This window comes from Chenopodium album, chromosome 27, assembly GCF_948465745.1.
Source record: "Chenopodium album chromosome 27, dcCheAlbu1.1, whole genome shotgun sequence".
In the NCBI taxonomy this organism is placed as follows: Eukaryota; Viridiplantae; Streptophyta; class Magnoliopsida; order Caryophyllales; family Amaranthaceae; genus Chenopodium; species Chenopodium album.
In genome coordinates this window covers 33447505-33461608 of record NC_137860.1, presented here as the reverse complement: position 1 = coordinate 33461608, position 14104 = coordinate 33447505, and the positions used below count along the sequence as shown (strand labels likewise).

General features: G+C 34.3%; 2 protein-coding genes across 2 annotated transcripts; both read right to left on the bottom strand.

Moving 5' to 3' along the window:
- Positions 1 to 706: 706 nt before the first annotated feature.
- Positions 707 to 5985, bottom strand: LOC145621245 (putative protein phosphatase 2C 9). The gene is made up of 6 exons (XM_081675984.1): positions 5767 to 5985; positions 5499 to 5624; positions 3131 to 3370; positions 2702 to 2978; positions 1913 to 2067; positions 707 to 1215 (listed from the first exon to the last, which is right to left on the bottom strand). Exons 2-6 carry the CDS (start codon positions 5532 to 5534, stop codon positions 1081 to 1083), a joined length of 843 nt encoding a protein of 280 aa, XP_081532110.1. The 5' UTR covers positions 5535 to 5624; positions 5767 to 5985; the 3' UTR covers positions 707 to 1080.
- A 4793-nt stretch (positions 5986 to 10778) lies between these two features.
- LOC145620669 (LEAF RUST 10 DISEASE-RESISTANCE LOCUS RECEPTOR-LIKE PROTEIN KINASE-like 1.2) lies at positions 10779 to 13895 on the bottom strand. Its single transcript, XM_081675372.1, has 4 exons — positions 12989 to 13895; positions 12712 to 12721; positions 12285 to 12533; positions 10779 to 12079 (listed from the first exon to the last, which is right to left on the bottom strand). Exons 1-4 carry the CDS (start codon positions 13805 to 13807, stop codon positions 11085 to 11087), a joined length of 2073 nt encoding a protein of 690 aa, XP_081531498.1. The 5' UTR covers positions 13808 to 13895; the 3' UTR covers positions 10779 to 11084.
- Positions 13896 to 14104: the final 209 nt, after the last annotated feature.

The window sequence follows — 14104 nt, the reverse complement described above, 5'->3', positions numbered from 1 at the left end:
CTTTTTTTAATATAAAAAAAATATTTACTTCGTATTTTATCATTTTTAGTGAAGACTTCATACCAAAAAGGGGGGAAAAACAAACTATGGTCAAAATGCTTCAATTATTATTCCCTCCGCTTTATAGTATTCATAATCTCTCTAATTAACTAACTTAAAAAATTTATATTAGTTCTTACTTTGTTTGTAAAGATTGATGCAATACTAAATGAGCAAAGCTGTTTTACATGTTCAAATTTATGTAATTTTTTTTTTTTTTTTGGAAAATCAAATTTATGTAATTTGTTGAAGTGGAGTTTGAAATTAAGCTTAACAATTTGTTCAACCTTGGCTCATTTAGAAAGTATGTAATGTAATCATTAATCATTTAGCAAAGACCTTAGCCTATGGAGTACGAGTCTGTTCACATTTACTGAACTGAGCTGAAAAGAACTGAACTGACTAGAGCTGAACTGAACTAAACTAAATATAGCTGAAATGAATATTTTATGAGAGAAGGAAATTAGGAACTGAAATGAACTGATTAGAGGCTGAACTGAACGGAACTGAAATTAAGCTGAATTGAACAGGCCCTACGAGTTTAAAATTCAAAGTTGCACATCGATTATAATGTCTTGGCCTTAATTATTAGAACTTTAAGCCTCTTGTGCACAATTGCACCAGGTGCACCAAGCATAATCGCCAGCCATGGCCAAACAGGAAAACCTGAAGAAGGGAGTTTTATCTCTAATAAAAAATAAAAAAAAAAAAACAATGTGCATCACACATTCAGAATTATTACAAATTTCAGACTCAAGATGATCTTGGAGTGCTACAACAATTGACAGATAAAATGGCTATAATTCTACATATATAAAAGAAATCTTTGCAACTATCAAACACCACACAACCACCTTACACCAAGAAATCTTTCCCGCCCTTTTTTTTACAAGGCAAAAGCTAGCGATTACCTCAAAAGTAACAAGTATTTCCATGAACCTTTTAACCTGAAGCCGATGGATCAGTAGAACTTGATCACCATGCTTTTTATACAAAGCCCCCCGGAATGTACAAATTTTTCCATCCACAAGTGATTTATCCTCAGAAACGGACTACAATACAAGAAATGTCATCTTTGCTGTCTCGATTCAGAGCTTCTGTTGCTAATTGCTTGGCACACTTTAGCGGATCCTTGATCTTTCTTGCAATATCTACTGCCTCTTGATTAGACATTACCTAAGTTGTTTGTAAGGTATAACCATCAGCTAATAAGCAGTTTTACCCAACTGAGCACATAATCACTGATCAGCACTTCTCGAAAGTAAATATTCAAACTCCCTTTGTCTACTATCATTTGTCAAGTTAAGGGGAAGAAAGCAATAAACAAATGGATAATGATGCCTTCCACTTCTTTTTATTTTAATCTTATCCATAACCACCCAATCATCAATTCGAATTGTGGCATACTAGGTGCTCTTCTACATCATAATTAGAAACTTGACAAAAAATTTTATGGAAAGTAAAATTGGAAAATTCACCAAATAATAGCAAGCAGAAGGATCACCATATTCTTTGGACATGCGTTCTAATAACATAGAAATGGACTTATTTCCCAACCCCTCCGTTTAAGAAGTTGATGGAAAGTAGACTGTATTAATTCTCGAAACAAAGCAGATTTGCGGGAAAAGAGCATTGCTCAACGAGTCACATAAGGTTTTTATGGCTCTCCCTCTTTTGTGAAAGGATTTTAGAGGCCAAGTGATATCCCCCCTTTAAGCATAGGTTAAAGGTAAATAACATAGCCTAGGTGAGTTAGAAATCCTACACCCTATGTCCACCCAATAACATGGCTACATGCGTGCATGCATGTGACTTTGCTATGGAGGGTAGACACTAGACTCGCAAAATAAGCAATAGATATAGAGGTACATACCTTCCACAGACCATCACTGGCTAGGATCATAAGGTCAGTGTCAGGGCCGATATCAGCATTCTTTACATCAGGGTCAGACCGCAAGTGTGACTTGAGGTTTTTATCTCCGAAGGCACGAGAAACAGCAAGTTGCCCGTTGACCCTAGCAACATCTCCTATTAGAAGGATGAGATAGAGAATACTTCAGTTTATAACGCTAGATCGGCAGGCAACATCTCCCATTATTTATGTAGCGTATGTCCAAAAACCAATCAGTAGAACATATCAGCAGATTTGAGACAAACAATAAGGCAATAAAACACAAAATGATGAGTTAAGTCACACAGGGGAAAAAAATGTAATCTTGACCAAAACGTAGGGATGAAAATTGAATGTTTGTCTCTTGCAAAGGGTGCACTGCTTACGAACTGCTGTCAAGTCAAATGTGATGATAGTACTAAGCCAACACCATTCTAAACAAAACCATAAAATAGTTCTATGGGCACCTCTTCATTTTCACGCCCTTTCATTAAAATAAAAAAAAAAAAAAAGAAATTATCTAAGAAAAAAAATGAAGCAAGTCTAATCAAGCATTTATCAAATTTATCATTCCATTGATACCTAAGCCATAATTTAGAATGATTAAATTTCCCAAGACACCCTCATTTGAAATGATCGACTAAGAAAAGGTAGTTTGGACAAATCTTGTTAAATCCTAAACAACTATAAGTAGAGACAATGTGACAAATTAGATCATGTGATATCAAAGCTGTAAATGAAAAAAATGCACAAATGGTGATACCAATGTACCTGGCATATTCGACACAAAGCCACCTCTGTCCTCAATGCTACCCCGTTCTGTATTAGGTTCATGGTCAGTAGACATCTGTATTGCTACACCTTTTCTAGAAAGGACAGCTCGTGAATCTCCTACATTTGCTACCCATAACTTTGATCCATCCACAAGAATAGCCGTGACAGCAGTTGACCCACCTCGTCCCAGGTCAGGATTGTGATTAAGAATGGCTTGATCAGTACTCTCATAGGCTTTTGAAATTGACCTGTTTGGGTCGGTCCAAAATTCGTCCTGTTAATCGACAATCAAATCATAAAACCAGATTTGTTAGCATCATGAGTACACTGCAGTACTTAGATCAGATGTATTTTACACCTGTTGAATACATGGCTCCAAAAATAGGATGATAGTTCTCATTTAAACACTTAAAAAGAAGAACCCACCTCTTTGAGAATGTTGGGAAATAGATGCTTCTGCAGGTAAGCAGGCACACTATCACCCAAATGGCCATCGTAAATGGCAAAGAGGCCAAGTTCGTGTCCACGGACCTGGACAAATTTAGCAACATGATAGTCCTCCATGGGATGATTTGCCTTTCCTTTCACCAAGCTGAATCCATACTTCGCAGGACCTTGATGACTTCTACCTTTACCAGAGCCATTATAAGAACGTCCTCCTACAATCTTAGATTACAAAGCAAATTGTTTTAGTGGGGGGACTGACAAACTAATTGTCGAAATGCTTTTATGTAATCTCAAGATATTCCAAGACATGACATGTAAAAGCTTAAGTTTAATAATACCAAATATGCATATGACCAAAACCAAGTATCTACGGAAGTAAGTTGAAGAGTGGCCAATCGGATATGCATTCGAGATTCAGGGATGCATCATGCATTCAAAGCAAACTAATCTTATCTCTATGAGGAATATGATACACTCTTCAGGTTTGAGAGTAATCATTTAGCATCTGCTAAAATTTTCACTAATGGGCTTAAATTTAGAATGTTCAAGTAGGAACAAAAAAGATGAATATAGAGCATAAAAGAGAAGCATAATATGAGAAGAACAAGAGTATGTTAATCAGTTGGCTATTGAATTATTTCATCAAAAAAAAAAAAAAAAAAAAAAAAAGAAGAAAAGACAAAAAAACGATGCCAGTACAATAAGGACATAAGGGTAATAGTCAGCAACATTCAAAGATAAGCCTTAATGTGAATTTTGGGTCATTTTGCTAACTGTGAGTCTGTGAGCATTATTTTATTAATACATACATTGGCTTATGCTCTTGCAAGTTGCAAACTATTTCAAAGAATACTTCCACAAAATTATCATTTATTAATATAAAGCAGCAATTTTAACAAAAACAAAAAATGGTCAAAATTTGTAGGCTTGGAGTTCCAAGGGTCAACAAAGGCCGATCTTCTTGTATGGAGGAAATATTATTTATATGTTCATCCACATGAAAGCTCCCAAGGAACTAAAATCATTAACTAATAAAAAAACCTTCAGGCATTACTGTGGACAGTCATCTTATATCTGTTTCAGCACTGTTTTGTACAAAAGTAAGTGAACAAACCCACTGATTAACCAATTTGGTTCATGGTTCAGCCATCTCGGCCTGTTTAATTGCCAGTGCAAAGTCATTTCATATGTGAACTTCTGTCAGCAATAATCCCATTTATGGATTAGTTATGTCCTCCTTTTGAATCACCTCCTCCGCTCTCTCTCGCAAACACACACCTACATGTTGGCATATTGCAGTGTGACTAACCCAAAGCCCCCTTGCCTCCACACTACCATATCAGCCTGTGTTACTCTGAATAATAAAATGAAAACTTCGTATGCATGTGAATGCCCTCTTGTTTCTGTGAATTTAATTCTTGATTTCCCAGATGCTAAGGGGTTTTTAGATTTACAAACAGTTTTCCCCATAGTTTATGATCACGCTGCAATTTGAAAACAAAGTAACCAAGCAATAAGTCATAGTTCTAAACGTCAAGTCCACTCTTTGTATCTGCAGTTTGGAACCACATTTCCTGGTCACCTCAACAGCGTAAGGAAACAAAAGTACAATGCATCACACTCTATCTTTTCTCTTTTCTAAGCTCACAGCTTGCAACAAAAATAATTATCAAGTGGACTCATCCATGGCCAAGCCGGTGAATCTTGATGTATCAAGACATCAATCACAAGCTCTTATATTCTATGAGTCTGGCAGTAATAGTTTCTTTTGATAGGCCTATTAATCTTTAGTGGAGGCAAATTGTTAATCACGCAATGATCATTCCCCTTTATCATCTGAAACTCTCATGTTAGAACCAAAACATTTCTACCCTTAATGAGAGACCTTATTCTTCATCTTCTACTAGAAAGCCTCTGAACAATCTTGCACAATTCCTTCCAATATTCAAGTAACCACCCAACGCTCAAGATTCTCGAACCAAATCATTTGAACATAACTCTTTCTTACCAAAATATATGCCTCCCCCTCTCCAGTTTCTCCTCTTCCCCCAAAAACAGGAAACAAAAAACTATCTGATTTCATCTTACAAATAATATCTAATTAACCAAACTAATCCATCACAATTCACAAATTACTTTGTTATCCAGCATTAAATACAGTATGATCCATGCAGTATATTTCATCAATTGCTGACCAATTACAACATACAACTGTACAAGTATATGCATATAATTAAATATCTATGATTAATAAAGATGTCAAAAGAACAACAACTGAAACAAACATTATAAAACTCATAAAACACAAAAATTCTGAGCAAATACCACAAATAAATTAAACCCTTACCTGAGAAACTGAACTGAAGCAGCATAAGCTATCCATAAAAATTCTAGCTACAGCTTCACCTTCTATTATCTTTATTAATCAACATCTATTTTCCCAACAACCCCACCAACAAATTTCTTCCAAAAACTGCATCATCAAAGCAATAACATACAATACTGATCACTAAAACAAAAAAATTTGATATACCATATCTTTAAAACACCAAAATTAGTGAAAAATCTATACTTAAATAAAATTTAGCATGTGGGTAATTAAGAAATTAACTTACCAAATCAAAAAATTCCAAGTGACCCAACAAAATTGCAGGAAAAATAACAACAGTTTTAGTGATCAAAGAGATTTTGCTTCATGAATTGAAAAGTTGTTGAAGGGTTTTGATTATTGAAGGTGACAGTGTAAAGGGGTTTCAGGTTTCGTGAGGAGAGAGAAAAATTGGCTGGCTACCTTAGGAAAGAGAAATTATGGTGAAAAGTCTGAAAGATGTGGGTACTTGCCCAAAAAATTTGACTTTTTCATTTTAAAAATTAATTTATTGATTCTCTTTTTTGAAAATAAAAATAAAAATAAAAATAAAAATTTAAAGTGGGTGATAGATTATTTTGGAGTATTAATTGTTTTGTAGGCTTATAGCAGTAATTAAATTCACCAGTACTGTTTTATTTGATTAGTTGGAACTTGGAAGACTACAGTTTACTACAGCTGTTTTGGGCTTTTGGCTGTGCCCTGTGCTAGTAAAACGATAACCATATGACTTTACTTCTCCCATCCTGAGAGTCTATTCTCTTCAGCTTAATTTCTGTTCAGTTTAATTTAGCTCCAATTAGTTTAGTTTAGTTTAGTTTCTAATTTTCTTCTCTCATGAACGATACAGTTCAATTTAACTCAGTTCAATAAACCAGAGCCCCTTAAAATATCACTAAACTCTTTCTTTTGTTTTGTATGATTGTATGTTTCTTCTAGGATTCTACGTGTTAATCCATAAAGTTCTTCTAATCTTATTTAGTTATTGAAACTCTTAAGCATTTAACAAAATTATAATCTATAAGAGGTAAACTGAAAATATGATGGAATTACATGCTTGTATGGTAATTAGGGGTAGGTGTTCAAAAATCAGTCTGGACCAGACCGAATTTATCGGTATGCTCTTCGGGTTGAGAAATTCATTTCTTCGGCCTAGTCCGGTCCAAATTCTTATAAAACTGATCTTGGACCACACCGATTTTTTTTACTTAAAAATATGCATAAAACCTTAAATAATGATTAAAATTATCCTTAATATGCGTAGAAAAAATTAATTTTATACTAATCATCCATAAAAAGGCGTTATAATATTGTTGTTCTTTTTTTTTTTTTTTTTTTTATAGTTTTCCATAAAAAAAAAAAAAATAGATTTTCTCTTAATAAATCCTAAAATTATTCCAAAGCAGTCTGGTTCGGGTTCGGTCCCAGCTTAATTGATCTGGTCTTCGATTCTTGATATTCTAATTTTCGGTATGGTCCGGGTTGATCTTGGACCGATGAACATTGGTAATAGATTAGGATGTTGCCTCGTTACTCAATCTGATCTGACTCAAATTCAAATTAGTCGAAGTGGATACTTCATAATTGAGAAGTGTGTTCATCACAATTAAAAAAAAAAAAAAAAAAAAAAAAAAAAAAAAAAAGAACTAATGAGAAGAGGGCTATAATTATCTCACCCGTGTGGGCACGCAATTTGGTGGCGTTTGATCATGCTCATTTGAAGAATTTGAGAGATATAGAGACTTGGAGTTGATTTGGTCAACAATGGACCCAACCCCATTTGCACAATTCACCATATTGGAGTTGTTGCTTGTTAATCAAATTTTGATTAGATGAAAGGTCTAAATTACAACGTCAATGACATGTCAATCCGTGTCTAAATCAATAATTTTGAAATTAGAGGGTCAGTTCGAACTACATTATATATTCTCTATATTTCTATAGTTAGGTCATTTTTATCTTTTATGTATATTAATTAATACACAATTTCAATCGTTAATTATAATAATATACTTTATGTAGTTCTTAGGGACAAGAACAACAATTCAATATTTTTCATAATTTAGTATTAATTTAGAACTACATATCAAAATCACGCGTAAATCAATATAATTAATGTTATATTTATTTTTAGTTTTTTTTTTCCATTTTAAGCTCCTCATATATAGCCGTAGTCCGTAAAAAGTATGTATAGTAAGAGTGTTTTTCTTGGACATTTTTTATTTTTGGTGTATAGAGAGCCACGAAAAGTGATGAGACAATTGATTTTAATGATTTTAAGCCACATTAATAATTTTGAAAATTCTACAGTAATTGAAATTTGCTTGTTCCACGATGGGAACTATTATTCCCACTAAAAGACCCACCTTTCTAGGTCAATTTAATTTACTTGTATTATTTAGGGTTTGGAAGAATATGAAGCAAAATTTTCCACAAAATGGTACGAACATAATGTATTTTTCACACACTCTTCGCTGTAATCAAATTCGTTAAAATTAATTGTCCTTCAACACTTACCTTTCTAACCATCTCAAACACAATATTAATGTTAAATTTTTCTTTCTATAAGAGTATTTAAAATGTTGCTTAATCTTTATGCTCTTATTTAGAAGAACCTCCTTTTATATTTATGTCTAAGAGTCTGTTCACATTTACTTAATTTCAGTTCAGTTCAGTTCAGTTCAGCTCCAATCAGTTCAGTTCAGTTCAGTTCCAATCAGTTCAGTTCAGTTCAGTTCCAATCAGTTCAGTTCAGTTCAGTTCAGTTCAGCTCTTAAGTTCCCTCTCACATAAAATATTCATTTCAGCTCAATTCAGTTCCGTTCCAATCAGTTCAGTTCAGTTCAGTTCAGCTCCAATCAGTTCAGTTCAGCTCAATTCAGTAAATATGAACAGACCCTAAATCAAATAAGAAAAATAATCTTATTGAATTAGCACCTAGCTTAACTAGCCCAATTATATAAATATCCCAAAATAACAAGGTGATTTTCTCACCAACTTAATAACTTGTTTAGTAACTATTTAACTAAACCAAATATTTATATTGTACTATATAAAAAGAATTAAAGAATACCATTTTTTTTTCTTTTCTTTTCTTTCCAAAAAAAAAAAAAAAAAAAAAAAAAGAAAAAGAAAACATTTGCATTGTTCATTTTTCCAAGTAGATTTAAATATATAAGATGAACAAAATGTAGGGAATCTGCCAATTGCCTTCTCTTCAAGACACAAGAGTCTCCTTTTGCTCTTGTCAAAAAAAAAAAAAAAAAAAAAAAAAGACACAAGAGTCACAACACTCACAAGTCACCCAGACACCCACCATCCAAAACATATTTTAACGGGACCCAATCCAAAACTCCATTCTATGGCTTTCATTTTCTCAATAGCACAAAGTGTAAAATTATTTTGCAATTAAAAAATTGACTGCATAAGGTTCAAACTTCGAGGTTGAAATGTATGGACTATTAGACTATTGTCCCGTGTTCTTCACTATGTATGACAACCCCTTGACACTTTATGTTGAACTAAGCTTGTGTTCTATTCAACTGATTTTCACATATCTGAACGTTTTAAAACTAATTTTAGTTGTAATTTGAACTTAAATGACTCTTATTTGAACTTACTAGATTAGGTCCCGTGCCATGCACGGTTATTTTAATTACTCCATATTTTCTTTTTATAAATTAATTTATGCATTTATGACATACAAAATAAAAAGTTAATATCTTTGTAGAATAAATTATATTCCACCATAATTACACTTCTGTAAAAAGATTATTTATTTCCTTTTTAATCCGTACTTAATTGGGTAATAACATAAGAAAGGTAAATATATTATTGTTTGTTTATTTGGTTGACATAAAAAACTTTTTTTTTAAATAACTTCTTTAAATAAAGTTTTCTAAATTTAAAAAAAAAAAACAAAAACAAAATACTAAGGACACACTAGGAGATGACACATGCCATTGCTGGTGTGTATTTTAGTATATAGTTATTGATTGATTTTTCTTGAACTAAATTTATCTTAACTTAATTGAACTTATTAGACCATAATAGTTGTTAAATCGAGTTTGACACCTACACATGTACTAATGTCTAGGAACTTTAACTTTTCGCCATATGGAGTTGTTTATCTAATTTTCTTAAAAAAAAAAAAAAAAAAAAAAAAGTTGTTTATCTAATCAATTAAGTAATATTGCAAAATCACGAGAATTATACTTCCTATATATTTTTCATATGACAATTTGTGGTCAATCTTAGCAAACTATTCTAAACTCATGGATTTGATTAATTAAAGAATATTATAGGCAGATAATTATTTAAATTTTTAATGCAGACCAAGCAACACATTAAAATTAAAAGAATCAATTCCACAATACAAAAAACAATTGATTCTAGCCGGCCTTTTTTTTGAAATCTTGCTTTTACTTCTTATATTCTTTTTGTATAGAAATATATTTCGTATTCTTTAATTTAAGGATTTAATAACACGAGTTAGTTGTTAAATGAATTGAAAAACCTTGATTAATTATTGATATTAGCTGGTGGTTGATGGAGATGATTATGTATGCGAGTGCGAAGTACATGGCAATATGGCATAGTCAATAAAATGGAAAAGTATAACTAAGCAAGTCTAGAACTCTTCTTTTTTTGAGTTTGCCCCATCCGGTTCACCGGAGCTTAGCTCCGACTACATCCGGATCCGACCCGGGTTGCACACCTAGCTTATGGTGGGTGAGTCTCCCAACAAGAGTTTTCTGCATTCGGTGAGGCTCGAACTCGAGACCTCCCTTAAGCGACACCAAGCTGCTTACCACTTGAGCCAACTCTTGTTGGTCTAGAACTCTTCAACATGCATGTTTTTACAACAAAAGTTTATGACTTTACTTATGACTTTACAAGTACTTTGTAGAACTTTAGAAGCAGAGTATATAATTGCGAAGATAAGGAGTATTTTTTAAAAATTTTGTCAAAGTTTATACGTGAATAGTTTAATTAAATCAGAAGGTTGCATTTAATCGGATTTAATTAAGGAAGTATAACTTTAGATTTTGCAATGTCTCGACCTATCCAACCATATGCATGCGCCTTCAAAAACCTACCCTTCAACTTAATTGGATGGCCAACCGCCAACGCCAAATAGCACAAATATTTGCTTGTGTTGTGTGCGGCCGGCCACACCGTATGGCCACTTAAAGTAACCCCTATAACATTGATTAAGTAACCTCTGTAATACCGACCGAGTAACCCCTGTAACACTTACTGAGTAACTCTATAACAATGACGAAATAACCCCTTTAATATTGACCAAGTAACTCCCATTATACCAGCGAAGTAACCCCTTATAGTGGCTGGCCACACGGTGTGACCAGCCACATACAAGACTTTGTGTACAACTATTCACTAAAATTTAACAAAAATAATGGCAATATGTCATTAGACGCAATGCACTAACCACTATAGTTGATGTTGCTTTGTGCACCCATGTAATTTAAAGCTGATTTCTGCACCCAAAGTATATATAATTTGTCAGTTTTTCCGACTAAATTATTTAAAATTGATTCCAATTTACTTGCTTCTGCTTGATATAGTAGATCCACTGACCCATTTATCTATTACTGAGATCGGCGAAGACAGATTTAGATGATGATTACTACTCAACAGCTGTGCATGATCATCTTCTGTAGGGGAAGACAATGGTGGGTTAATATTGTGCATTTTCACAACTTCCTCTGCATCATTATTAGTCATCTCTTCTGCCTGCAATGCTTCATAATCCGCGCTTTCTATCTTCTTTAAACCCTCTAAAACCTCATCCATTGACGGCCTGAATTCTTTATCATGCTGCAGACACTGGAATGCGAGTTCTGCCACCAGAATAGTCATCCTTCTAACCTTGAAATCTGATGCATACCCGAGTTGTGAGTCTACTATCTCATCAAATGCACAGCGTTGGATTCTGTTCATTGCGTAGTTGGACAGATTGATCTCGAGTCTGTGTCTTTCCATGTCAACTGCAGGCAAGGAAGATATGAGTTCGATGAGGACTACTCCAAAGCTGTATACATCACTCTTATTTGTCAGCTGATAGCACTGGTGATACTCCGGGTCTAAGTACCCTGGAGTCCCCTGTGGTGCTGTTGACACATGAGTTTTATCAGCTGGGAAGAGTCTAGAAAGCCCGAAATCAGCAACTTTGACACTTAAGTTGCTGTCAAGGAGAATGTTGCTAGTCTTAACATCGCGGTGTATGATGTCTGAAGCATGGAGGTAGGAGAGTGCAGTGGCTGTTTCGATTGCTATTCTCAGTCGAACAGGCCATGAAAGAAATCCTGATTTTGCTTTTTTGCCATACAGGTGATCAGCTACTGTCCCATTTTCCACGTACTCGTATACAAGCAGGAGTTCCCTGCTGTGATGGGATGTGCAGCCGTGGAGTAACACAAGGTTATTGTGTCTCAGACGAGTGAGTATTTGAATTTCGTTCATGAACTGTTCTAATCTTTTGTAGTTCTTCTCATAAAGGCGTTTAACTGCTACTTCTCTTCCGTCTTTTAGCTTCCCTACAGGTAAAACTTTTCATTGATTAGTATAAGGGTTACTCGAGCTCATTTTACAATTTACAGACACAATAAGTTTTTAGCAACGTAAAGCTCTATTCTCTTCACCTTGAATAGGTTGATGTAAGGTTCATTTATGTGTTATATTATTATGAAATTATCGGATTTTACCAGATGTTTTGTAAGACTGGTGCAGATTCATGCTTACCATAATAAACAGTTCCAAAGCCACCACTGCCAAGTTCTTTGGATTGATCAAAATCCGCAGTGGCCTCAACAAGTTGAGTATAGGAGAAGAGTGGCACGCCAAAGAATTTGCTTCCAAATTCGAGGTCTGATGCATCACTGTCAAGAGAGGCACTCCGAGTTCTGAACTTCAAGTGAGCAGAGATCTTCTTATTCCGATGCCAAATGGCTATGCATATTACTACAAGAACAAGTAAACTTCCTCCCATGCCTGATCATTGGTTAAGTTCATATCAAGATACAGAGTACAATTTAAGAGTGTATGGAATTGGCTAATTCAGTCATTCAGAGAACATTTAATTTACCTATGATAATTTCATTCGTTTTCGTTTGATGATTAGCTGTACCAGTTTCCTTCTTCTCTGCAAATAAGTAAACAATATGGCAACATAGATCGAGCTATGTATTAGTAATGAATATGAACTTGTTAAGAAAACGCGCTAGGTAAGTGCTGGTATAACCTCATATCAGTCATTAATAACCTGGCTGGGTTACTACAGATGCATGCTAAAAACAGGCAATTAGGCAAACATATAATGTACTGATTTCTGCTGCTTGAGTTGCAGCAATTACACAACTTAAGTACATAACAGTGATATTCTTGTTGCTGTCAGATTAGTGCTAAGTTTATAAATAAATCGCGATGAAGAGGACTAATTAATATACTAAAATAGAAGTACCTGATTTCGGACACACGAGTGACTGATGAGGTCCATCTTTGCAGTAACACACAAACTTATCCTCAGATGGATCCCCTGATGATCCGCACCTGCCACCAGACTCTTCGCACTTGGAACAGGCAGTGAAGTTCGCGGTGTACTCTAATTTAATTGTTGGATTCTTTTTAAAGGTAGTTAACAGAGAGGCATCTGGGTGTTTAAGTTCATCCAACACTTTTGTATCCACCACAAAAGTAAAATTATTGCGACAAGAGCACGACCCTTTCTTACCAAAGTAATAAGCAGCATCAAAGGAGTTGTTATAACCAATAAAATCGCTGTTGCTTTTATTGCAACTAAAAGTGTGGGAATTGTTGTAAGTTACTTTACAATTTTTGCAATTATAGAATAATCTTATGTTGCTATAACCACTTGCTGGCTTCAATAATGTGGAATAAGATAATGCTCTATTACTCGAATCCGAATAGCAATGATCGAGCAGCTCATATTGGGATACAACAATGGTGTGGGAAGACATGTCGATGGCGCTAACATTAAACTTCATGTAGCTATGAGCATGACCTTGAAATACATTCAACACAGGGTACTTTGAATGGTTGCGACAAATGAGCTTCAAATTTGGATCCCCGCAAAAATTAGGCCTATTGTCTCCCCAAAATGGGTACCCAATATTTTTTACCTCCCCACATGAGTACTTCAAAGAACATGCTGCATATTGTGGAGATTGGCCATTACACAACGAAACGGCTAAGAAAATGACCAAAGTTATGTAGGAAAAGTATAGAAGATAGCAATAGGAAGCCATGAAATATAGGAAAATTATATATGTGTTTCTTTTTTGTAGGAGTATATATATGGTTGATTTACAGAAATTTATGTTTGTTGAACCATGAAATGACGAGTTACTTGTATTTTTAGCGTGATATGAATGTTATGGAACATGGAAACAAATCAAGGAGCCGCTATTGCAATGACTTAGAGACTTGACCCAAAACTTTGAGCGCCGTCCAAATGTAATCACACTATTTATGTGGCTTTGAAAATACAATATTCGTAATAATTATGGCATATACTTCACGGCGTATCAAGTTTTTTTTTTTTT